Raw genomic sequence first — 27,809 nt, forward strand, 5'->3', positions numbered from 1 at the left:
TTTAAGGTCGTGACTCTTGTCCCAAATATAGCAGGCTTCATTCAGTGATTGAAACAAATATTATTAACATTAATTGAAGTTTTAAAGAACCGACATTGAACGCCCCGAGCGAGCTGTGCTGTGGTAAACATGGAACTTTTCCTTGACATGAAACGGTAAATAATCAAACCAGTGAAGCCTGCGATGCATGGAACTGCTGTATCTAACCTACCTTATTCATGCAATAAATAAGAATAAGAAATAAAAAACTTTCAGCTGTGCCAGTGCGACTCTTGTGACCTGTCCCTGATCCCTCAGGCAGCGCGCAAAGCAGACAGCCGCGCCTCTGATACCGCGGGCGTGTTTTTCCACATTCAAATATTAATTTTCACATTCGAAATTCTGTTTTTTTAAAACTATTCGAATATATAGGCCTATTCGAATTTGGAATATTCGTTGACAGCCCTATTCTCATTTAAATTATAAATAAGTTTGCTTTTAAATTGTGTGTGATTTTGGTTGGGTGACAGTTAAGTTTGACAAGAGTTTACAGTTTGACAAAACCACAATGTTGTGTTTTAACAATGTTGTGTCGAGTGTACACAAGTATAAATAAACACTTTGCAGTTTGAATGATGTCCTGTATGAACGACGGAGTATATTTTTTGTTTCCAGTGCCGCGCCTCACACACACACACACACACACACACACACACACACACACACACACACACACACACAAATACACCATTCCAGGCTTGACATCGCAGCCTGTTCATTATAGTCGAAATAAAAATATGACAATAAAATAGTCAACCTAATATAAAAATCACACTGCTCTGTTTAAATAGTCAATTCGTACCATTCAGCGTAAGCACCGCTCAACCGTGATGTTTCCAAGCACATTTTTGCGCATGTGAAAAGGATAATTTTTTTTTCCTGTCGATATTGCAGCGTGAGTGAAGTTGCTACAACGCCTATAATAAAGAATAGTTTACCATCAAATACATCGCGAATGTTAAAATATTTTGATTCTAATGAGAGAGTTAGGCTACGTGAGCATAATGCCCCTTTTACTTTCCCTTTAAATTATTTCGTTTTGGCTTGTTTAGTTATTATTTTTTTATTCTTGTTCTGTTCTGTATATAATTAATATTACATTTAAAGAGTTTGTTGTGGAATATGTTTTGTGTATTTGTACTTTTTAAGCATTCAGCAAATGATAAGCTATTTATTGGTTAAAAGTCCTGTATGTAGGCCTATAGCTTGATCAAATTATTGCAGAATCGACTTTGCGTTGCAATCGCGTCAAGGATCAGCAAGTGCACGTGCATCATCAAAAGTAAAGTGGTTAAAAAAAGTGCTTAAAGAAAGGTTAAAGAAAAAAAATTCTGCGCACAAGCCTATGGGTCGCGTAAAAAAAAAAGAAAAAAAAAAGGGCCCCTCTTGAAAAAGTTTGAAAACCACTGATCTAGATCATGGGATAAACCGTACTCGTCACGACTTTTCAGCCCTCAAGTTCATTTATATTCAGGTATAAGAGGGCTGAAAGAGTGCGGATATGAGGCGATGCCCCAGGCTGAACAGACGCTCGCGAGCTAGCTGTCACCTGGTCCAGCATCGTCTCTGAAGGCCTCAGCTTTGCCCACTAGACCGCTTAAAGCAACTTCGGTTTTAGTGGGCAAAGCTTATACGGCAGCAGGTCAAGCTGGAGCATGTCTGCACACTATGGCAGTGCTCCAGGCTTACCAAGCTGACCTGCTGGGGGATCTGGATAGGAGTGAGGGGAGTTGGTCCTGACGAGGTTCGAGAACTTCGTCGGGCCACCGATCTTTCTCTCAGGGCTACAAAGGAGACCACCAGAGCAATTGGGCGGTCTATGGCAGCCCTTGTAGCTACTGAGAGACATCTTTGGTTAGATTTGGCCGAAATAAAAGAAAAAGATCGGGTTTTTTTATTGGATGCTCCGCTTGGGCCTTCTGGTCTCTTCGGCGACGCAGTCAATGCGGTCGTCGAGAGATTTCAAGAGTCAAAGAAGCAAGCGGAGGCATTTAAAAAGTTTCTCCCCTCGCCGTGTCCAGCCCCCTGGGGCTGCTAGGCGTGAGCAGCCCCAGCCGTCAAGCTCCTCATATCGTGCGCAACAAAAAGAGAGTGTTTCGTCTCGTGCACCTCCACATAAACACTGGAAACAGGCGCAACACTCTCAGTCGAAGTCTTCTAAGTCGAAGCCGGATCTGAGGACCGTTCTTCAGGCGAAGAAGACTTCGGCTCATAAAAAGAGGTCCTGACGTCACTGGCGTCAGACCTGTGAGGACGGCCCCGACCGAAGTAGAGCGGTGTACACCTCAGAATACGGTGCCCGTTCCACTTCGGGGTCCTCACGGGACCGTTCTGCCAACCCCCGTCACCCTTGGTGCTTCGGGGCGCAGCGGTCTCCAGCGAGTCGCTGATGCTATGCTGCGGCACAGCATCGGTTTCGCGCCCTCTGAGGGGGGTTTTAGAGCAGCCAGTTCAGGTAGTTCCTGCCATTATGTTTCAGGCTCCAGAACTGGCTGTCTCGTTAACACCAGAGACCAGCCTCGAGAGGCTGGTTCCCTTAGTACAGGGGTGCCCAACCTTTTTTGTCCCAAGATCTACTTTTCAAGTAGCCAACCTCCCGAGATCTACCAGTCCAGTGTCAACATCGCAAACCCACACACATCGTTTCCAGCCTGCAGTAACTAACCTCACAACACTTTTTCTTAATAATAATAATAATAATAAGTTTATTTTTTATAGTGCCTTTCAAGAACCCAAGGTCGCTTCACAAAATAATACAAACAGTTGACAGACAAAGAGACAAGCAATCTGCTTATTATAACAATTAAACAAGCAGAAAAGCAGATGGAGACAACAACCAATAACAACAAATAGTCACGAGAAGAACATGAGAAGTTATATAATCAAAGAAAACATACACTTTGATAAATAAAGCATGTAACAAAAAAGGAAAGACAACAAGTAGTTCTTGTTGTCACACAACTACTAGACATCACAACACAAACCCTCCCTCTCTCAAACACACACAGACAAATTCCTCTCACACAGTTGCCAGTTTGCATGGTGCACTGTATCTCTCTCACACACACACTCTCTCTCTCACACACTCTCTGTCACACACACTCTCTCTCACACACACACACACACACACACTCTCTCTCTCTCTCTCTCTCTCTCTCTCTCTCTCTCTCTCTCTCTCTCTCTCTCTCTCTCTCTCTCTCTCTCTCTCTCTCTCTCTCTCACTCTCACACTCTCTCTCACACACACTCTCTCTCTCTCACACACACACACACACACACACACACACACACACATACTCTCTCTCTTACTCACATACACACTCACTCTCTCTCTCTCACACACATACACACTCTCTCACACACACACACACACACACTCTCTCTCTCACACACACTCTCTTTCTCTCTCTCACACACACACTCTCTCTCTCTCTCTCTCTCTCTCTCTCTCTCTCTCTCTCTCTCTCTCTCTCTCTCTCTCTCTCTCTCTCTCTCTCTCTCTCTCTCTCTCTCTCTCTCTCTCTCTCACACACACTTTCTCTCTCTCTCACACACACACACACACACACACACACACACTCTCTCACTCACCCTCTCTCTCGCACACACCCTCTCTCTCACACACACAAATTAGTCATAACTGACCTTAATATGAAACAAACAGAAAAAAGTACTCACACGCGTCAATAGCTCCTCTAAGTTACATCCACAGCCATTCTCTCAAATCGCCTTGTTGTAGTATTGCGGGAGAGTTGCACTTCTTTAATGGCCTTTTGAATGGCCTTCACGATCTCTGTTTTACTTTTAAAGTCGTCAAAAAGGCTATCCGCTGCCTCGAGAAAGGCTTCCTTCACTATATCGCCGTCATTGAATGGCTTCTTGTACCTAGCAAGAACGTGACGCGATGGGAAGCAATAGCGCCGCGTCTATGACAACTCGAGGTATCGCACGCCGGACGTACACTTTGTCAGTTTATGGCCAGCAATATTGTTATGTTTAAGGACATTATGGAATTAAGATAATGTCTGTACGATGTTATGATTGTACTAGACAATCGTTGCTTAGTCTGCAGTCTGAATTCACTTTACCTCAGTCCGTTAACTGGATGAATAGAGAATATCACCTAAAAAATCCTATAACACCAGCAATTACTTATTTACTTACAATTTACTCTGGATCTTCGGTTTGGTGAAGATTGACTGCCGCGCTGCAAGCTGTGCTTTCAAATCCCGCACTTTTGTGGCATGTAAAGGCGTTTTTGCAGGGAAATCCCTCTCGTAGCTCCCGTGTACTGTTTTAAAATGCCGCTCCAGATTTCCTTTCTTTGCCAACGCCACCGTTGCATTGCATATCAAACAAACATACTTGGAATGAGAATAAACGTTTTTAGGAGCGTGTAACCGCGGTTCCCTTTCGAGGGAACTCTCGATGCGTCACTTGACGCTTTGGGAACGCCCCCAGCGTGCATGCGTCTGAGCATCAATGTCAACTAGTCCAATGGAAAGAATGAGTGTCACGGGCGGGTGACGTCATGACCAGGAAGGGATAAAGGCTCACCCGGTGAAACGCGGCATTAGCTTCTGTGTCTCAGCAAGCGATCTGTGTCATTTTGTCTCTGTCTATTTACTGTTGTCTGTTGCGGAAAAGGATGGAAACTAAACAAGTGTACAAACAGTGTGCTTCTCCCTGCCCGCGTTATTTAACGGGTGGGGACACACACGAGCTTTGTGTCGTTTGTTTGGGAGTGGAGCATGCGGTCTCAGCCTTCGAGGGGGCTGAGTGCCAGCATTGTGAGATGTTACCGCTTCGCATGCTCCGCTCTCGTCTGTCACTCTTTGATAAAGAGAGTGGGCAGGCTCGCGATCCGCAGGGATCAGGACCCGCGTCTGCTGAGGCAGCGTGGAGATTGCATTCCTGGGGATCGCAAAAGGAACTTTCGGAGGGGTTGGAGACGGGTCCGAGGGCTCTTTCTCCTTCCTTACCCGAGAGATCCAACGCTCTCCCCCCGGTGTCGGAAGCACGCTCTGCGGTTTCTTCCGCCCGGGGAGAGAGCCCTCCATTACTTTATTGCTCTTCCTCCGAGGAGGTTGATGCGATGAGTTTGGAGAGTGAAAGCACACACATGGGGGAAAGAGAATTACAATTTATTTCCCCAGCATATGATGAGCTGGTGGATGTTATGTCGCGGGCTGTAGAGAAATTAAATATTGAATGGCCATCTGAGAAGAAGGGCGCTCGTCCTAAAAGCAAATTAGATGAGCGCTTTTTATCTTCCACCACATTATCTCCACCACGAGGGCTTCCATTTTTTCCCGATTTGCACAATGAAATATCTAAATCGTGGAATAAACCTTACTCATCACGTCTTTTCAGCCCTCAAGTTAACACTTATTCGAGAATAAGAGGGCTGAAAGAGTATGGTTATGAGGCGATGCCCCAGGCGGAAGAGAATTTAGCCAGTTATCTTTCCCCTGGTCCCGCATCGTCTCTGAAAGCCTCGGCTTTGCCCACTAGACCGCTCAAAGCCACTTCGGTGTTAGTGGGCAAAGCTTATACGGCAGCAGGTCAAGCTGGAGCATGTCTGCATACTATGGCAGTGCTCCAGGCTTATCAAGCTGACCTGCTGGGGGATCTGGATAGTAGTGAGGGAGTCAGTCATGACGATATTCGTGAACTTCGTCGGGCTACCGATCTTTCTCTCAGGGCTACTAAGGAGACCGCCAGAGCAATTGGGCGGTCTATGGCAGCCTTGGTAGCTACTGAGAGACATTTATGGTTAAATCTGTCTGAAATTAAAGAAAAAGATCGAGCTTTTTTATTAGATGCTCCGCTTGAACCTTCTGGTCTCTTCGGCGACGCAGTCCACGCGCTCGTCAAGAGATTTCAGGAGTCAAAGAAACAAGCTGACGTTTTTAAAAAGTTTATCCCTCGCCGGGTCCAGCCCCCTGGGGCTGCTGGGCGTGAGCAGCCCCAGCCGTCGAGCTCATCATATCGTGTGCATCAGAAAGAGAGTGTTGCGTCTCGTGCACCTCCACGTAGAGACTGGAGACGGACGCAACCCTCTCAACCGAAGTCTTCTAAGTCGAAGCCGGATCTGAGGACCGTTCTTCAGGCGAAGAAGACTTCGGTTCAAAAAAAAAAAAGGTCCTGATGTTCATGCATCAGGCCTGTGAGGACAGCCCCGACCGAAGTGGAGCGGTGTACACCTCATTATACGGTGCCCGTTCCATTTTGGGGTCCTCACGAGACCGTTCTGCCAACCCTGCCACCCTCGGTGCTTCAGGCCGCAGCGGTCTCCAGCGAGTCGCTGATGCTATGCTGCGGCACAGCATCGGTTTCGCGCCCTCTGAGGGGGGCCTTAGAGCGGCCAGTTCAGGTAGTTCCTGCCATTATGTTTCAGGCTCCGGAATTAGCCGTCTCGATAACACCAGAGACCAGCCTCGAGAGGCTGGTTCCCTTAGTAAATTTTCTGGCAGCGTGGAAGCTTCTGCCGAATATTTTTCGTTGGGTCCTGCAGATTGTAGAGAAAGGATACAGAATCCAGTTTGGTTCTCGTCCTCCTCGTTACAACGGGGTGCTGCCCACAGTGGTGCATCCCGAGCAGGCTCTGGTAATGGAGCAAGAGGTAAAGGCCCTGTTAGCAAAGGAAGCTATAGAACAGGTGTACTCACCCGACAGAGTGTCGGGTTTTTACAGCCGTTATTTCATTGTTCCAAAAAAGGATGGAGGGTTGCGTCCCATTTTAGATCTTCGTCTGTTAAATCGTTCAGTACAGAAACTCAAGTTCAAGATGCTGACACTCAAGCAGATCGTGACTCAAATCAGATCCGAGGACTGGTTTGTCACGATAGATCTGAAGGACGCTTACTTCCATGTCTCCATCCTCCCTCAGCACAGGAAGTTCCTAAGGTTTTCTTTCGGGGGCAAAGAATACCAATATCGGGTTCTTCCTTTCGGTCTAGCTTTATCACCCCGCACGTTCACGAAATGCGTGGATGCAGCTCTAGCCCCTCTCAGGCTTCAGGGCATACGTATTCTGAACTACATCGACGACTGGCTGATTCTAGCGGAATCAGAGCAGTTGGCGGTTCGGCACCGAGGTGTCGTTCTCGCTCATATGCAGATGTTGGGGTTGAGGCTCAATGCCAAGAAAAGTGTGCTTTCTCCAGTACAGAGAACCACTTTCCTTGGTGTGGTATGGGATTCAGTGACGATGCGGGCCACTCTATCGCCCGTTCGTGTAGCTGCTATCCTGACAGCCACCAAAGAGCTAAAGCTAGGCCAGTCACGCACTGTAAAACAGTTCGAGAGACTGTTGGGTCTTTTGGCGGCAGCGTCCAACGTGATTCCTTTTGGCCTGCTGTACATGAGACCTTTGCAGTGGTGGCTCAGGACCAGAGGGTTCTCCCCGAGGGGAAACCCACTTCGTATGATCAAGATCACGCGGCGATGCCTTCGTGCCTTGGTTATATGGAGAAAACACTGGTTCTTAACCCAGGGTCCGGTGTTGGGAGCTCTCTGCCATCGAGTTACGATCTCGACAGATGCTTCCCTCACCGGCTGGGGAGCGGTAATGGAAGGCCGCTCGGTTCAGGGTCGGTGGAGGAGTCATCATCTTTCTTGGCACATAAATTGCCTGGAGATGATGGCCGTCTTCAATGCGTTGAAGCAATTCCTCCCAGACCTGAGGGGCCATCATGTGCTCGTCCGTACAGACAACACATCGGTGGTCTCTTATCTGAACCGTCAGGGGGGTCTGCGGTCGCGTCCGCTTTGCAAGCTGGCGCACCAGATCCTCCTGTGGTCTCTGGGGAAGGTACTCTCCCTGAGGGCAGTGTATATTCCTGGGGACCAGAATATTGGGGCAGACATCCTGTCGAGGCAGGAGCTGAGGCCAGGGGACTGGAGACTCCACCCCGAGGCGGTGGAGAAAATTTCGGAGTTTTACGGCCAAGCAGAGGTGGATCTGTTTGCGTCTCAGCATACGACGCACTGTCCACTTTGGTTCTCCCTTACTCACCCAGCCCCCCTGGGGCTGGATGCTATGGTGCAGACGTGGCCGAGGCTACGTCTGTACGCATTCCCCCCTGTTGCTCTGCTCCCAGGAGTTCTGGAACGAGTCCGCCAGTACGGAATAAGCCTACTGCTAGTAGCACCACGCTGGCCGAGTCTAAAGCCTTGTTATTTGGGGTTTCTCTCCAAGACGTTTGTGATGCGGCGGGCTGGTCCTCTCCGCTCACATTCGTCAGGTTTTACAGCTTGGACCTGGATGCTGCCCCAGGTTCTCAGGTGCTTAGTGCTTAGTTTCAACAGACTGACACTCAGGTACTTGGAATTCTGGCGTTTTGGGTATTCTCGTTCTCAAAGCGTCGATGATGCATCGCGAGTTCCCTCGAAAGGGAACGTCTCAGGTTACGACTGTAACCATAGTTCCCTGAGAAAGGGAACGAGACGATGGGTCACCCTGCCATACTTCCTGCATCCCTGTGATCGGCTTGCTTCGACATTTTTGAAGCTAATGGCGGTTTGCACCGGATGTGCTTTTATCCCTTCCTGGTCATGACGTCACCCGCCCGTGACGCTCATTCTTTCCATTGGACTAGTTGACATTGATGCTCAGACGCATTCACGCTGGGGGCGTTCCCAAAGTGTCGATGACGCATCGTCTCGTTCCCTTTCTCAGGGAACTATGGTTACAGTCGTAACCTGAGACGTTTTTATTATCAATGTTAAAAAGCAGCTGAAGGATCATGTGACACTGGAGTAATGGCTGCTGAAAATTCAGCTTTGCCATCACAGGAATTACATTTTTAAATATATTAAAATAGAAAACTAAGGCCGGGACTCGATTAAAAAAATTAATCTAATTAATTAGAGGCTTTGTAATTAATTAATCGAAATTAATCGCATTTTAATCGCATAAATATTTTACCTGAGAACTGTGAGAAGTAATTTTTTTTCACATGGATTTTTAGTATACCATTGAATAATGACTGCATACATAAGCTTAAAGGTATTGTAGGTAGAATTTTTTTTTAAAACTTTTTGCCAAATTTGTTTAAACTTTCTATATATATCAATGCATAATTAAAATGTAAGTACTCTGGAAAAGAGAGTATAAAAATCGAGTGTCTGTAGTCCTCTCAGGGCTGTAATAAACACAGCTACTTATCTCCATTCACTTCCACCCCCTCCATTCTGGGCTCCTTCCAAAACCACGCCCCCAAAACACATGAACGTGCGATGCCGACAGCTCACAGCTGGAGGACGCGCTTACCAGCGCCGAGCGGAGAGGAGCAGTGCATGTAGTGACATCATGTCAGACTCACATGTAATAAAATACCTAACTTTATCATTATGAATATAAACAACTAACATGGCTGTTAATACTCACTATCAAGCTAGCATATCGATACTGTTAAAGTTTAAAATATATTGAGTTTGATTCGTTAACGAGCTAGTAACATAAAGCAAAGCTAAAAACAGGTTGCATTGATACACGTTTTCCCATTACAATCAGTTACACTGTGATGAAGGTGAATTTTGTGTAAGATTCATAACATAGACGCCGTGTTTTGCATGTAATTGTGTCTCTTACTAGTCTCTTACCCTCCTCGAGTCAAACGAGTGCGCGCATGTGGGCAGCGCATGTAGCAGCGGGGGTGTTGCCATGGTTGCGAGAGAGTGACAGTCGCCTAAGCCAATCCTTTGTTTCGTCCCGGAAGGAAATAATGAGCTGTGTTTAGTGCAGATTAAACGGTCTAGAGTCACTCGATTTTTATACTCTTTTTATCAGAGTACTTACATTTTAATTATGCATTGATATATATAGAAAGTTTAAACAAATTTGGGAAAAAGTTTTTTAGACCAAAAACGACCTACCCAACCTTTAAGCAACAAAATATTGTTTATTTTTGTTCAACCAAGTCCAGTAGACCAGTGCAATTTTTGCCATTAAGTGTAGCAATAGCATATTGCAACAAAATAGCATATTGCTACACTACACTAATAGCACTACACTAATAGCCATAATAGCCATTAAGTGTAGCAATAGCATATTGCAACAAAATAGCATATTGCTACACTACACTAATAGCAATAGCGAATTCCTTGTTGCATAGCTTGCACACAACCATGCTCTTATCGACGCGTCCATCCGTTCGTTGTTTGTAACAACATTTCCCAGCCACCGGCCAACCAAAGCGATCTCGTCAGCTTCTTCGTCATGAACGCTAGTTGGTGCGCCAGTATAATCGGTCCGCCGAAACTCATCCAGTGAGAAACGTTCCGCGGTGCAAAAATAAGTGCGATTAAAAATAATTTTTTGTGTAATTAATTAACGCGTTAAAGTCCCGGCCCTATAGAAAACACTTATTTTAAATGGCTTTAAAAATATCACATAATATTTCTATTTATACTGTATTTTGTAACAAATAAATGTAGCAGAGGTGAGCATAAGAGACTTATTTCAAAATTGCAGGGCTTCTATTAATAACTTTGAATAAATTAGCAGAAATGTAAAAAATATTTGTGTTTTTAATATAAATAAACTTGTGTTTCAGAGACTATAAAACACTGTAAAAACTGAAGGTGCCTCAACCCTATCCTGTTGTTGTATTTTAAATGTATTTTAAGTGCCTCAAAACTCTTTCTTTCTTTTTCTTTCCATTGACAGTCTGCTGTTCTTGCCGGAACTTATGGGATCCTTTAAGCACTTTGTATGCAGTTCTGATGTTCTGGAGTCACATTTTTTTGTTATAAGTTTCTTGTTCGTTAAAGGGTTAAATGTTAAGGCTGAATCCCAATTCTCTGTCTTACCCCTTCCCTTCCCCTCCCCTACCCCTTCGTCTTACCCCTAGCCCCTTGTCCCTCGAAACCGAGTGGTAAGCGCAAGGGGTGAAAACATACCCCTATGAAATGAGACACCACTTGGTTACGTCATCATACAAAATATATTTTATTACAGAACCAATAAAGTATATATAACAGGCGAATACAATAGATAAAAATATATTTTATTACAGAATATATAAAGTAAACATAAAAAACACACAAAAACTAAAAATGTCAGTAGCCTCAATTTTACATCACTCACTTATTCAACTTATACAGTATGCATTCATTGCCTTGCATTGAGATTGAAGATGTATGTTTTTTAATGATTACAATAATACAATACCAATACAATAATGAATGGCTACTACATGAACGCATGACTCACTCTCATAGTTGCTTTGCAGCATATTTTGATCTTAGAAACTTCAGCTCGTTTTCATCCCGAAAGTGGATCAGCTGCCGGTGTTGTGCCTAATTTCGACCCCCTGCCAAATTATTACCCCCCCTCGTTGAAGTCAGTACCTGATTGCCTAATCCCAACCCCGCCCCGAATCCTACCCCCTCCCCCACAACTAATCCTAAACCTACCAATGCTAGGGGGGTAATAATTTGGCGGGGGTAGAAATTCGGCACAACACCGGGTTTCCTCATGCGTCCCTGTGTGATACAGGACAGTATATGTAAAGCACGTATCAATGTCTCCAGGGTGACCATACAACGTTCTCTTTTTCCCGGACATGTCGCCTGGATTTCGGGATCATACATTTTTGTCATAATTTTTTAATCGATCATTTAAGCCGAAAATACTTACATTTATGGGACTCTCTGGATGGTATGCCCGCCATTGTTGCCGGTTGTGCAGTGCATTCTGGGTACCCCTTGGTTTCAAGTAAGCTCGCAAAAATTCTTGGTTTTAAGGGGTATCTACCCCTTCCCCTTAAGCCCTACCCCTAGATCAAAATGAGAATTGGGAATTGGGATAGCCCTTACTCTCACGTAAACGTGCAAAACTAAGGGGAAGGGGTAAGAGGAAGGAGTAAGACAGAGAATTGGGATTCAGCCTAAATCTTATGTTGGTAAATTACTGGTTATTGAATTATTTTAGTGTCGTGTGTTACTATGATTGTATTTGTGTGCACCTTCTAGTAGTATTGACATCAGTCATGTGGAAAAACTTCTTGTGACGAGATTCAGGCTACATGTATCTTTCTAATTACTACCTGTGTTTTTGGTGGTTGTCAGTATATTATAGAGGTTCAGAGGTTTGGTATATTAACACTATCAGTTAATAAAATACACGTCTTTACTGTAAATTTAAGGTCAATCTGTAAAACCTAAAATGTTGCTACCATAGGAATTTTTTATGGCGAAGTTCTGGCAATTCACAGCTGCCTAAATTTCACCGATTTTTGTTACAGTATATACACTATTTTACAGTATATATATATATATATATATATATATATATATATATATATCATTTAAAGTGATAGATGACATATATTAGTTTGGGGTAGAACATATCACAGTATTTTTGGGAATGTGTTTGAAAACAGTAATTATTTTCGGAAATCTACTTGTAGTTTCTAGTCTTTTGCACAATAGAAAGGTTTCATGGATGTGAAAGGTTCCCTGTGGGACCACGGATCCCAATGTAAGGCAAAAAGAACCTCAGATACTCAGCATCCCCCTACTAATTTATTCTGATTTACTCTGAAATTATTAACTCTAGTAGATTACATTGTATCCATTGTAACCGCAAATCTGCGTTCAGGTTAGTAACGGACTAATGTCCAGTATTGAGCATAGGGCACGCCAACTGAGATTTTAGAGCACCGGCTAACTGGTTCAAGTGTACTGTAAAGGCTAAAAAGGGAATTTCCATATAGGACAAAAGAATGTTGATCGATCAACCTAAATAGTGTGAGACTTACCTCTATTTGTTACTCTACCTAAGTGTAGGCCTACATGGGAAACCATGGCATGACCAAACCGTATACCGTCAGAGAAAGTAATATTAGTCGGCTTATATCTGTAGTAGTGGTCATGACCTCTGACTAGAGATAGTGTTGCTTTATTCAAGTGTATACAGATCTATGGGGACTAAACAAAATACTTTTAGAGAGAGCAAGCATTTGAGGGGCCATCTAAATAATATAGTCAAATACCTCTGTCTAGTGACCAAGACTGGCGAGTGGGATCTGCGTAAAAGAACGGCCGGCGCAAGACCCATGAGTGCCATTGGTAGGCCCTATCTGAATGAACTAGTACAATACGAGTAAAGAGTTAAATAGAATAATCAAGTGTCTAGATAACTTATTATATGAATGGTCAATAATCAATTGGCATTCTGATCTAAATTCGAGGTCGTGATAAAATGGAGTCAGATAAAAGTTTAATTGGAATTAAACTACTTTTTCTGAAACTGTCGTCGGGCCAGCGGCCGGGCTTTACACCGATAAAGAACCTTTATTTTTAAGAGCATGATGATAAATCTTGTCATTTGTTTTCATTTATTGTGTTACATCAACATCGCCTTCTCAGTGTGCCCAATATGTGGTATTGTATTGCATGTTGCTAAGTGGTATTTTATTGTAGCAAGCATGTTTATAAATCAAATTTTCTCATGATGATTTTACAAATGTAATTAGGTTTTACACTAATGGTTATTAAAAGTAATAGGTAATGCAGTTTGATTATTAAAATATGGTTATTTGACTATCAATGTTGTTTTTTCTACTTTACATAAGTGTGTTTGTATTTGTACATTTATGTCTTTTTGTATACATGTCAGAGATGTGTTTTAGCACTGTTATTGTTCAGTCGCCTCTGTTTTCTTGGAGGCTCTTCACTCCTGATTATCATTAGACCAGTTTTGAAAAAAACGGTAAGTGTGTCAAAAAACTTTAATACATTTATGACCTCCATTTTAAATTCACAGATTCCTACTAAAACTATAATTTAATCATAATTTCCGCATATGGCAAATAATGTATCTCTTCACAGACAACCATGAGTGCCTCTGTCCTTGAACTAGCATCCAAAACTATTGCTGTCATCCTCGTACTAATAAAAGCAATTAAAGTAAGGGTTATTTTTCTGCTACATTATATTTTACTTTATGACAGACAGTATTACATTGTTTAAACTGAATATTTAGTTAAGACATATTAAGAATAAAAAGTAAAACCATTAAAGAGAATTTACATCCAATTTAGTTCCTATTTCTGTGCATATTTTTGTGTTAGTATGAGTGCGCGCAAGGGAGAGCGGGGCATAACGTAACGCTTTTTGACTTTCTCAGTTTGTGTAAATCTACTTAGGATTTAGAGTATTTATTTTTTCCCACATTAATTTCCCACATGTCTAGTACAATTATGTGGTTTTGTTTTTTTAATACAGTGTTTAGTTTTTTCTTGATTTACCCTAAAAGAATGGGGGTGAAATGTGACAACATGCCCCATAGCTGGGGTACATTGTAACATGTGAGGGCCACATTGTAACATCAAACCAAAATATTTTCTTAATAAAATGCAATTATTAACTTTTTCATATTAAATAATTCCATTTTTTAATAATTAAAAATAAACAAATTTTTGAGTTTGACAACAAACACACTGGAAAACACAGCTATACAGCATAGTTCAAAACAAAATAATAATTAATCATTTCTAAACATTGACTCTCAGTCTTTATTTACATGTTTCTCATGCTTTCTCAATAGAATTCATAAAAGTATAGAATATAATAGCATATTTCTAATAGGGGCACATTGTAACGCAGTGTTACAACATGCCCCAACCGCACAACTGGGGTTTAAACCATGCTAGTGTCTTCTGCTAGTTAGCGAATCATTAAAGAACTATATCAACTGTTAAAGGGTCACTCCACCCATTTCAACATTAATCTTTATTGAAAGTGGGTTATATATGTAGTCGAAATGTAAAAGAAATTTTGAATTTGGTGCCCTGTTGACCTAGAAAAGACAGAAAATAACTTTAGGGCGCATTTGTATGTAAGACGACAACTCCCGCAATGCACCACATTGCACAGCTCCGCAAGCCACTCCCACTAATACAGAACAGCGCAAACAGAGAAATCACTCTTCCGTCTACAAGGCTAGCTGCTAAAAGAGTTTGAAATTCGTTTCACACAAAATGTCTAGTTAGTTGGCTGTGGCGAGCAGGACGAGGGACGTAAGAGGACGGCGCGAGTGATAATGAATGACACCTGTGAGACGCAGCGGTCTCATATCTCTCACGGAGGAGCGGAAGCACAAAAGGAACAGGCCTGATTTTATGTTTTGTTTCTGTTGTGTGTGGCCAGCTGGCTTATACTTTTGTTTTGTATCTGTTTATTTTCCTATTAAAATGTTTAAATGTTCGCCGGTTCCCGCCTCCTTCTTCCCACAACAACGAACCCCGTTACATTGGCAAACTCATTAGCGAATTACTCCTCGTTTGTATTTCTTTCTATATGGTGAATTATTACCTGGATGTTCAGTCAGAACATATGTGGTGCGACACTAGGATGGTTCACATCACAACACAAACGTCCGTGTGCTCGTCTGATTCAGAGATTTCGTCCAGGAGAAATTGCTATCGTTGAAATTCTCTGCAGCAGACGGACTCTATCTGTGTCCGTAGCGCACAGCGAGAGCACAGGCACCAGCAGTCCGCCCAGCTCGAGCCAGTCCGGGCTCCTCATCTGCGACAGGCAGCCGCCTCCTGTTCCTCCACCAGGCTCAGCTGCTCTTCACTATATTGCGGCTCGTAAAGATAGCCACGAACAGCGGATTCGAGCAGCAGAATTTAAAATCCTCTACTTCCATATCATGTTTAGTTTCTTCCGTCATTGTCATAACTTCCTATCTCCACAGCGCTTGTTAGCTTAGCTTATAAACAAGATGGCTGATATTGATTTCAGTATCTGCAAGTGAAGTCCCACCCACTGATCTGTGATAGCTCTGTTAGCGCATTAGGTCCAACCCCCTATGGGCGGGTTTGAAAGGGTGGGAACTAGTGCTTGTAGTCTTTACAGAAATCGTCTCCGGTTACTATCGTAACCTCGGTTCCCTGAGAGGCGGGAACGAGACATTACGTCATACTGACGTATATGGGAACTCCTCCCTTCTCCATTTTCACTGAAATCTTATAGGCTAACGCCAGCTGGAGACAGCTGGCCAATTGACGCAAAACATGCAAATGCTGACCGGTCCGCAGGCAGTATAAATAGCATGGGCGCGACAATTACGTCAGAATCAAGACTGAACGCTAGCACAGCTGATCAAACGCGTGCACGGCGGTTGACGTAATGTCTCGTTCCCGCCTCTCAGGGAACCGAGGTTACCAGAGACGCGGGAAGTCATTTTCGACAGGGGGTGCTGGGGTGGGTGGGTGCGTGCGTGCGTGCAGGGGTGGGGGGTGGCTGGGGCTTGGTCGTTCGACCAAGCAATTACAGGAACGTGGTCGTGGATATAGGAAAAGTCCACTTCTAAACAGATCTATTAATTACTAGTACCTAGAAAAGCGCTATATAAATGTAACGAATTATTACTACTCTCCCTCAAAACCTTTTTTTTTTTTCCATTTGCATTCACGCAGGCCAAGTGGCCATGGGGACTATAAGGAGGAGTAAGGGAGTGATGCAAGCACGGCAACGATCTTTACACCGTAAAACTTCAAATAATAGCCGAGTCCCAAATAGACGCCTGTCACTTTTACACGCCTGGTGTGGCGACAGGTTTGGGTAAATAAAGGCCGGTTTCAAATAGAGGCCGGGTCTGTTTTTTTTTAGTTTCGGGTTGTATTTAATCTTCTAAAACCCGTCGGATCGTCCGCTTTTTGGCGGCTGCCAAAGCCTTTTTTGATCGGTGAGTGTTGTAGAGTAGAATGACTGATGCGTTAGACACATAGTTTGACAGGGCGCAAACAAGCAAAGAGAGAGAGAGAGAGCGAGCGAGCCCCGGCAGCGCGCGCGCACTCTCACGTCTTCACACAACACAAGCGCTGTCTTGCTCTCTCTCTCTCCCTCGCGCATATTAATCAAAATCAATGGACATGATAGTAAAAGGTTCGTTTCTTTATAATAGGCATGCTAATCACAATCATATAGGCTACCATCTGGGCCTGCACGGCGGCAGGAAAAATACGCAGAGATGTAAGACACCGTGTCTCTACCTTACGATGATTTTGGTATAGCTACCAAAGGTAGATTTGCGCTCTGGAGTTCGGCTGATAAACTCTGACATGAGCTAACTAATTATATGGCTATAGCGCTGAAATTGATATAGACTAACGTTATATCACTAGCAGTTTTTTAGACGGTATTTTTTTTGTGCTGAGTAGGCTGAATCGTAATCGCGTGATTCGCGTCAAGACACTTGATTGGCTAATACACACTGAAGATAAATTAAATAATTTTTAATTAAATAATTACTAAAAATATCCCTCTCTTCATCCCACACCCCAAATATGACATACAAAATATTGTGGAACAGAAACAACAACCAGAGATATATTTATAAGCTATCATTTGATTGTCATCACAGTTTGCCAACAGGGGGTGCTGCAGCACCTGCAGCACCCCTACTTCCCGCGTCCATGGAGGTTACGATAGTAACCGGAGACGTTCCCTTTCAAGGCGGCCACTTCGACATTACGTCATACTGACGTATATGGGAACTGTATAGAATCCCTCCGTGAGCGCAGTGAAGATAAGCCCTGAACGGGGTCAAGCTACACTCCCACAGGAACAACAGTTCTAAGCCAGCAGCGCCGCTAGGAGCACTCAAAACTGATAGGTGAAACTAGACCAACGTCTGCTCCGGCTTACCAAGTTGCGCATCCACTGCAATGAGACGAAGGCTGCACTGGACAGGGCAGCACAACACCATAAGCACTTGAGCACAAGAGCTAACACAGTGTCGACGGCATAGCGGTGACAGCTGCAAAACCTTAAGCCACACACAGAGTTAACAGTACGTTGGAACTACTGCGTAATGTGGAAACAGCTATGTAACCTTATAGTCATAACACAGAGTTAGCAGCAATGGTAACTCTGCAATACAGACTACTGCACAGCTGGTGGTTACAGTTTCATGAGTACATCGATAAAACTCACCGAACCCACGACGCTAAGGTGGTGCATCAAACTTGGAACCCTGGCGAATGTGTTCTGAGAAGACAGCCAGCATACCTAAATCCCGTAGGCATTAAGCAACCATTTAAAGCGTCAAATTCAGAGAGAAAGTCTCTGTATAAAACAGCACGTCCCTAGTACCATCCACCAAGCACACAAACAGCTGGTAGACTGCTGCCTAGTGATCCACGAACATCCACAAATCCCTTACAGGGCCAACATCACTCTGAGCATCGGCATCATGCGAGGCTGAAACTCAGCAGATAAGGCGGGCAGGGATCAACCTGTGCTCTGAACGGTGTAAGCGACTTCGGAACGTAGCTAGGTATCGGACTGGGAGTGATGCTGCAGTCATCAGGTCCGAGACAATGTGACAACATTCACTAGAATGAGCGTAAGTCTCCAAGTGCTTCGCTGGGGCGAGAGCCGGTGGTAAGGCCATCTCAGGGAGAGCTCCGTCTCAGCACTTGTCAGTGTGAAGTGTCTTGCTCAACTAAGGACCCAGCAGCGGACACACAAGAAGGTTCCACAGCTTGGGGCTGGGGTGCCACCTTGTAGAACATAGCCGATGTTATAGCCAATGTACAGAAGTGCAAATCAACACATAACTGAATGTACATAAACACAGTGCCAGTGGCCGTAGCGACGACAACTGTGAATCAAGGTTATTATAGTTTTGCTTTTTTAAATTAGTTTTTATTTAATATCGTTTTCAATTTTGCTATAAATTTAAGTTTAGTTTTAGTTAGTTTCATTAATGGTATTGTTAGTTTTAGTTTAGTTTTTATTTTGCAAACACATTTCTATTTAGTTTTTATTTTATTTAGTTTCAGTTTTATTTTTAGTAATTATAGTTTAGCAGAGCTAACAGAACACTTCCAGTGTAGACCAAAGCTAGACGATTAATTTCAGCAAAGTTTAATGTTTGCCCAGATTACAGTTAACTCTTGTGCAGACATCTTAACCCCCTGGGGTCGGCTATCGCGCCGGCGCGATAGGCAGACTTTTTTTCTTATCAGTGCAAAAGAGACTCAAAATACTCTGTTGATTTTAATCTTACATGTAAGTGTTATACATCAGTCGATCCTGTTTAGTGTATATTATTTTTCTGTATACTCACAATAAAAACAAAGTGTTGTGCTTTTTGTCAAATGAAGAAAAATAAACATGATGCGAGTTTTGCCTTCTCTCTGTCAGTGCAGTCCATTCTGAAACGCGTCCGAAAAATTAACTCTAACTCTGCAAATACTTGTCACACAGGCACGAGAGATTTTTCTTTATGAAGCTTGAATTCTCTTCTTTTCAATGAAGTAATTTATATAAAAAACAAATATTCTCAGTTTATGTAATCTGTATGAAAAGAGAGTGCTGTCAGAATTTTTTTCCCCAGCTCATTACACTTCATTACGCGTTAATCTGACACGCCCACGGAGAACGCGCGCTATTCAAACGCAAATGTAGAGGAAAGCCATGACAACGCCCACATCAGCCGTTCCACCGCGGCGGTAAAATGTGGGGTGTATTTGCTACCTTTTACCGCTAAGAGGCGCTACAATCATAGACTCTGAAAAGTGTTCGTTTATTCTCTCTAATGCGTAATCTGCTGCTCATTCAGAGCGATTGAAAGCTGGTAGCAGATGAATTCAACAAGTGAAACGTAGTTAAAATAATTCATTACCACAATACTGAAATTAGGCTGAAATACTGAAATGAAATTGAATAAATAATGAAAACATAAAACATTGCAATAAAAACATTTAGGCTACATCAATGAAGCTTTACAAAAGCATAAGACTTTAACTCTAACAGCGTACAAACGGTGGCTCAGTGATCAACGCATCAACACGAGCTTCAGGGAGCTTCAATCGACCCGAGATCGAATCTCAATGTGGCATACATGTTGTTAACCGATGTTGGCCAACAGCGTTTATATTTTACCTTCTTGATGCTTAAATAGCTAACTGTTTATAACTGTTTACTACGGTGGCCGAGAGAGCTCAACGCGCTGCAACTGAAGAAAACACATGCAAATACAAAAAAACACATGCAAATACAAAAAAACACATGCAAATAAAATAAAACGCATGCAAATAGAAAAAAACGCGTGCAAATAAAAAAAAACACCCGCAAATTAAGAAAACATCTTCATCAGTTTCACAACACACGTGTGCTCCAAATACTCACAACACCACCAAATACAAACGTGCTGCAAAAGCTCACAACACAAATACAGAAAACGCGCTGCAAATAACACAGAGCACAACGGAAATGTTTCCAGAGGAACCAAATAAGTGACGAACCCGGCTGGGACGTGCTGGAATAGATATCCATAAATCTATGCGTCCATCAGTGGCGTAGGTTTGATTTTGAAATTGGTGGGGACGGGGACATCAATATTTAATATATTTAAAGTTTTGATCGAAAATTTTGCTAGGGATATATCAGTGTCACTGGATATTGGTAGGGACACGTCCCTAGCGTCCCTACTAAATTCTACGCCCCTGGCGTCCATACATATAGTTTTATGTCTATATGTATGGACACTCTTGAAAATGAGATGTTGCATCTCAAGGGGCTATCCATTAATAAAATTGAAATTGAAATTAATTTCCTTATTATTTTCACCTGGGATGTTCCCATGACAACGCAGCACAGCGTCCATCAGCTGAAGAGCTGTTCTTACCACAGAAATATAATGCTGTCAACATAACGGATGCAAATACATTTTTATTTTTAGTTTACAAAAAAGCTTTTAAAATATGCGTTATATCTGTGTCTCAACTTTAAAATTTTGGACCCTACATTACCTAACATTTCTTACGAAACTTTTCTTTATGAAAATGTAATAACATGAAACAATTTGTACAGTGTAACTGATGTATAGATAAATATCTTTCCTTCATGATTTTCTTCTTTATCTTTTTTATTTATTTATTTTAGTTTCCAGCTCATTCTTTTCTCATTTGTATTCTGATGACATTGAACACATTGTTAATACATTTTGTACATTGTATACAAGTTGTATGTCATAAAAAAAATGTAATCTCTGTATGTTTTGCAAAAATAAATAAATAAAGTATAATTTTAAGCTGTAAGCACCAGCACGCATAGATTTATGGATATCTATGCCACTGCCAGCACGCACGTCCCAGCCGGGTTCGCCACTTATTTGGTTCCTCTGGAAACATTTCCGTTGTGCTCTGTGTTATTTGCAGCGCGTTTTCTGTATTTGTGTTGTGAGCTTTTGCAGCGCGTTTGTATTTGGTGGTGTTGTGAGTATTTGGAGCACACGTGTGTTGTGAAACTGATGAAGATGTTTTCTTAATTTGCGGGTGTTTTTTTTTATTTGCACGCGTTTTTTTCTATTTGCATGCGTTTTATTTTATTTGCATGTGTTTTTTTGTATTTGCATGTGTTTTCTTCAGTTGCAGCGCTTTGAGCTCTCTCGGCCACCGTAGTTTACTTATTTAAAGTCAAGAGTTTTGTTTAATTATCATTACAACATAAATTTGCTACATTCCAGTAGAACCGCAGCCGCTGCACAAAGGACACAAACTGATGAAGGAAGATTGTCAGCCGATTGCATCAGAAAATGAAAATGAAGAAGCTCGTCTTTAGTCTGCTAAATTATTGTGTAATGTAAAAGAACACTAAAATTACTTAAGTTTGAAACCAAGTTCGAACATTTCAAGGTTTAAATAAAGTGTTTTTTTTTATTTAAAACAGGGTTGCATCGGGTTTAGAGTTTATTTCTTTTGCGATGCAAAATAAGAAACACTAGGCTAATATTATTCTTGCGACATTTTAAATTTGTATTGCCAAATAAATGACATTAAACAATTAAAACAGTAGGCCTACAAAACGAAAATTGTCCAAAGCAACATAATTAAATTAAAACATGCGTTTTTCTTTGCCTCTCTCGCGCTGAATCTCTTTTTAACAAGTTTATTTAGTCTCCCTCGCTCTCCATATGAAAGAGGAACATTAACACCTAGGCCTATTGTCCTGCGCGCACAGCACTGAACTGTCCCCCAACCCCCCACAGGCTATCGGAGTCTGAGGCTGATTTAACACAAAGAGAAGTCGTAATTCACACTTAAATCGCTATTCTAGACAGTGTTGATAATGAAGGAATTAAATGATTTAAGTTACATGTAGCCTAGTGAAATTTCTGTCATAAAAGTTTATTACTAAATATTTCATTATTTCAATAATTGATGAAATAAAACTGGTTTGGGCCAGCTTTTTCCAAGCAAAACTAAATATAATCTGAAAAAACGCATGTTCATTTGTTGTCATGAACAAAATGTTCAACTTAATATTAAATTCTACAGGGATCTTTGGATCCTTTCAACCAGGCATGCAATTTGTGAATTAAGTTTTTATTATTTTTTTTATTATTCAAATAAATATCGAACCACGGTGCTTCGTGGTAATGCTGCTAAATTAAATAACATGTAGGCCTATAGAATAATTATGAACTTAAATGAAACAATATCGCAACATTTCGACAAATACATTATTTGATCTGTTTTTACATTTTAATTCAGGGCGATTTAGCCTGCTACATTTCATTAGAGCGAGATTTTCACCCTTGTCATTTTCTCATTGGGAAGCGCTTACATAGGCTACATGTTTGAGTAGATCCTCTGTACCTCTCGTTTTCATATGGATTACATAATCAGATAACATTTATTAGCCTGAATATTTAGACATTTAAAGGCATTAGACAGAGCCGATTTCTTATAGTGACTGAGCTGAAGTGGCTTTCGGTTCATTTTTGTGACGCGCAGTTCCCGGAGACAGAGACGACAGATAAACTTTTGTCGTTAGCAAAAGTTCGAATAAAACCCGATTTTAGAAAAATGCATAGGGCCACTCGGCGTGGTCTGCCAAAACACTTAATTATAAACTTCAATATTTCATTCAAAATAATCTCAAAACGCTTTGTGAAATTTTGAAAAGCCGTGCATGCATTAAGGCCACTTGAACTATGGACAACTGAAACGCTGGTTTTGATTTTATTGTTTATCGTTGTTTAAACGTGCTTGTTCTGTTGCATATCTCTATTTTATATTTGATATGGTCTATTGGTGAAGTAGCCTATAGCATTGATTACTGTGGAGGGAGGGGTGTGGGGATTCAAATAATTCAGCAGAAGCAGGGATGTTTAGACCAGAAGGAAATCCCCGTCCCCCTGGCAAATCACACTTTACTTAAAACCATGTTTTTAAAAACTCTAGGTTGTAGGGAATCAAAAAATAATAATAATAGGCCTAATAAAATATATATATATATATATTGGCTATATATATAAAATTACTTTTTTTACAGAACTGCTTTTGAAATTACGATTGGCCTCATACGATTGGTACAGATGCAAAGTCGTTCTGTTGGATACTATTGTTCCTTAGTGTAAAATGGAAATGCATGGTAATTTTATTTTATAAATATAAGCAAAAAACTGTATGGTGTACCAGAGTTTTAGAGCTACACAAATCTCTCTGCATTAATAAATATAAAATTTACAATAGACCATGTTTGTTCGGGATTTGAACCCGTGTCATCTTGATGATCGAACCGTAAGTTCTACCACTCGGCTATGAATTTTCTCACTGAGAAATGCCCAAACGTTTGTTTGTCATGAGCGAGAAAACGTTTTGTCGTTAGCCTGTGAGTGTAGGCCTACTTTAGCCTACATGAATAAAAGTAGACCTTTTACAGTTTTAAAAGATGATATCTTATCTGTATGACCAACAATTACGCAGTAAGTTCTTTTAGCTGTTATGAGAAAAATAAATTCAAATGAACGCGCCGCCGCGTTTGTCAAACTCTAATTCAACATGCCAGAATAAAGCCAGATTTTAGAATAATGCATAGCCACTCGGCGTGGTGTGCCAAAATACCCTAATTATAAACTTCAATATTTCATTCAAAACCATCTCAAAACGCTTTGTGACATTTTAAAAAGCCGTGAATGTATTAAGGCCACTGGAACCCGGATCGTAACTGCAACGCGCTGCATGTCTCAATACAGGAGCAGAAGCGCTGGTTCAGATTGTATTGTTTGTTGTTTAAACGTGCATGTTGCATATTTAAAAATATTTGTTTAAAAATAAATGTTTGTTGTAGGCTTATTTGCAAATTACCATAACTTGTAGAATTTCATCCTTACTGTTAATTGACATTAGCCCCACTTACGTTTTGATAAATGTCCCTTTGCGCCACCTGGCGGTCATTTCGCGAACGACTTTGAAATGCGACTGGTTTATTTTTATTGTATTGGTCTACTTTAAAAAATAATACTTTATAAGACATTTATGGAAAAAGACTATTTTCTTTTCAAGATTCTGTAGAATGGCCCATATAGCATTTGACTAGAATTTGTTTCCAGGTATGACTAAAAATGTGCTTTTGGCTTTCATTTATATTTTGATTGTTTGTATATATATATATATATATATATATATATATATATGTGTGTGTGTGTGTGTGTGTATATATATATATATATATATATATTTAGGCTATATATATACAAGAAAGAATGCAATGACAATATATATATATATATATATATATTGTCCTTGCATTATTTCTTGTGTGACACCCCTGAATGAAAGGCTCATTATTATGTAGGGTCACTGTCTGAGAACCACTTAATATTCATGATAGGGGTTGGGCCGTTCCGCCCATCTGCATATTGCCTTGGCAAACAAAAAAATGTTTTTCACAATTTAAAACAATCTATTGGTTTATGTGAATGATTAGGAAGGATGATTTTCAGATCATTTTGAAGCCAGAACTCGAAGCGTCAACATCCATTTGTCAAAAGTCTTGTGGACACATATTTAGTATTTGTTTTGTGGTCTTATTTCAGCAGCTTTCATTTTAATTTTTTTCAATAACCACGCATAAACAATATTCTCTTAAAAATACAAACAATGTACATACAAGTTGCTCACAGATTATGGTAGCCCTGTTTGTGCTATATAGAGTGAATTTACACCTTTGCCATTAACATGTTTATAAATAACTGAAAAAAGCACAAATGTAAGGGCATCACAGAACATCCAAATGGCCCCAAAAACACCTCAGACCCCAGAGGGTTAATAATACAAATAAAATAATGGTTTGAGATTGAACAAAGCACCAAATAAATATAACTTAAAAGTAGACAAGAAAAAAAATATGAAAAATTCTGACAAACTAATTCATATTAAAGATTAAATCTTGTTAAACAGTTTACTTTTTTCAGCTGTACATGTAGCAGAGTGGCCACTGGAACATAACAAAAAAAACAGCTCAATTCATCTGACTACAGCCAACACAACCTGCTGTGAAGCCAGTGTAATTAAATAATAAGTATTTATGCAGTGTGTGAGTGTGCACTGTGTACATGTCTTTATATCCTGGTGGGGACTTAAACCTGAATGCACACAGACGCATGGGGACTCGTGTTACTTTGGGACCTATAGGTACACAAGCTTATAAATCATACAGAATGAGTTTTTTTTTTTTTTTTTTTAAATGTGAGATGGGTAAGTTTAGGGGTCTGTGTGTGTGTGTGTGTGATGGGTCGGGTTAGTGTAAGGAAACAGAATATACTGTTTGCACAGTATAAAAAAAACATTACGTCTATGGAGAGTCCCCACAAATATAGTGGACCAGTCCAGACTGTCTCTCTCTGTGTGTGTGTGTGTGTGTGTGTGTGTGTGTGTGTGTGTGTGCTTGTTGGTGTGTCGTGTCCTGGTATTTCCTAGAATCCCTACATTGTCAACGTTAATGAAAGCATGATATCTCAAACATACAGAAGTACATTAAAGGGTTTTTTTTGTGCTTGACGGACTTGTTTGCTGTTGCACCCGCGCATTGCAAACGGCATTCTAAAAACGCTGCGCTCAAGTTAAAAGAAGTTCAACTTGCGTCTCATTACCTTGTGTTATTTCCCATTCCACTGCCACAAACGCATCCTTTATCCTTTATGAACGATGTGTTCTACGGTGTGTTCTACGTTACGGTCCTTCATTGAGCACTTCACAACACAAGGTTAATCGCCTCAGGAACTTCACACGGGTGAAGCGCCAGGCATTTCCCTAAACAGCCAGGTCAGATTTTCCGCCAAAGTAAAGAGCTTATTAATTACGAAAACGATTATTTATTTTTGGTCATTATTATTTTATTTCAGTTAGTTTTTCAGTAACTGTTGTTAGTTTCGTTTCGTTTTAGTTTTTCATTTATTATGAATTTTTAATTTTATTTCAGTTTACGAAAATGTTTTTTGACCAATAGTTTTAGTCTTAGTTTCAGTTTTCGTTTACGAAAATAACCTTGCTGTGAATATACGCAGTTAGAAAATAGCCCCATAATAGCATAGCACCTCATTAAGCACACAAACACAGTCATAACTGTAGCTGAGTTAGCACAGAATAACCAGTTGCCCTGATAGGAACGGGGCAATATAACAGCGTAGCACATGCACGTACAGCATAGGTCGCTGTAGCGCCAACTTATACACGCAGTTAGCTCCGTATTAGGCTGAAGGATACGGGGCAACACCGCTGCATGAACACATCCATTTGTAAATAAATGCAGCGCATGTCGCCGTATCGACGGAGACTGTGAATATGCACAGTTTGACTGGGATAGCTAGTTGCACTGAAGATACAGGGCAACATGGCAGCATAACACAAGTGAGTAAGGAATAGCGCATCCTTGCATGTACATAATGCAGCGTAAGTCGCTGTAGCAACAGAAACTGTAGAGACAGAAACTAAGATGCATAGTTAGATTAGGATGGCTAGCTGCACTGAAGGAAACAGGGCAGCATTACAGCATAACACATCCGTTTACGTACATACATCCAGAATTGTGAATATGCACGGTTAGATTAGGATAGCTAGTTTTGCACTGAAGGAAACAGGGCAACAAAATAGCAAAAACACGTCCTTGTACGTGCCGTGTAGTCGCCATAGCGACAGAACTGAATATGCAGTTAGATAGGATAGCTGGATGTTGCCCTGAAGGATAGAGGGCAACATAACAGCATTACCCATCAGTGTGCACATTTCAAACATCTGAGTGTATAATGCGGTGCAAGTCGACGAAGCGACCGAAACTGCATGAATATGCACAGTTCACATAATGGTCAGTTACGTTAGCAACATAACTGCATAACGCTTCAGTGTGGACACAGATGCAACGCAAGTCGCCGTATCGACAAACTGTGACTATGGACAGTTAGATAGGACAGCTAGGTGCACTGAAGGATACAGGGCAACGCGATAGCATAGTCACATTAGTGTGTACAAAAACACAGCGTCAGAGGCATCGCGACATCGACTGTGAATACATAGTAAGTCAGAATAGCCGGTTGCACTGATGATACAGGGCAATATTTAGCGGCGTAATCATAGCACATCAGTGCGTAGCGTGTACACAGCGTCAGTTGCACCGCACAACAACTGTGTACGTAATCAGAATAGCCATTTGCACTGAAGGATACAGGGCAATGTACAGCGGCATAAATCATAACACATAGTGTGTAGTGTGTACATAAACACAGCGTCAGTTGCATCGCACAACAACTGTGAATACGTACTGCATAGTAATCAGAATAGCCATTTGCACTGAAAATTACAGGGCAATATATAATGGCATAAATCCCAACACATAACGCTGTGTAGTGTGTACGTAACACAGCGTCAGTTGCATCGCACAACAACTGTGAATACGTAGTAATCAGAATAGCCATTTGCACTGAAGGATACAGGGCAACAACGGCAAAATTCATAA

The 27,809-nt window shown here is 41.4% G+C and overlaps 3 protein-coding genes across 3 annotated transcripts in view; 2 read left to right on the forward strand and 1 right to left on the reverse strand.

The window, feature by feature from the left end:
- The window catches only part of LOC130086109 (uncharacterized), a 92,823-nt gene extending 81,974 nt beyond the window's left edge, over window positions 1-10,849 (forward strand). Inside the window, exon 9 of the mRNA XM_056252260.1 lies at window positions 10,714-10,849. Within this exon, the coding sequence (XP_056108235.1) occupies window positions 10,714-10,799 (86 nt within the window). The 3' untranslated portion in view covers window positions 10,800-10,849. The remainder of the gene's footprint in view (window positions 1-10,713) is intronic.
- Window positions 1-27,809, reverse strand: part of smim24 (small integral membrane protein 24) — a 219,005-nt gene that overhangs the window by 147,974 nt on the left and 43,222 nt on the right. The gene's annotated exons all lie outside the window — the stretch shown is intronic.
- Window positions 1-27,809, forward strand: part of LOC130086183 (uncharacterized) — a 196,946-nt gene that overhangs the window by 81,569 nt on the left and 87,568 nt on the right. The gene's annotated exons all lie outside the window — the stretch shown is intronic.

This window comes from Rhinichthys klamathensis, unplaced genomic scaffold (genome assembly GCF_029890125.1).
Source record: "Rhinichthys klamathensis goyatoka isolate OS25496 unplaced genomic scaffold, OSU_Roscu_1.1 h1tg000094l_1, whole genome shotgun sequence".
NCBI classification, from domain to species: Eukaryota; Metazoa; Chordata; class Actinopteri; order Cypriniformes; family Leuciscidae; genus Rhinichthys; species Rhinichthys klamathensis.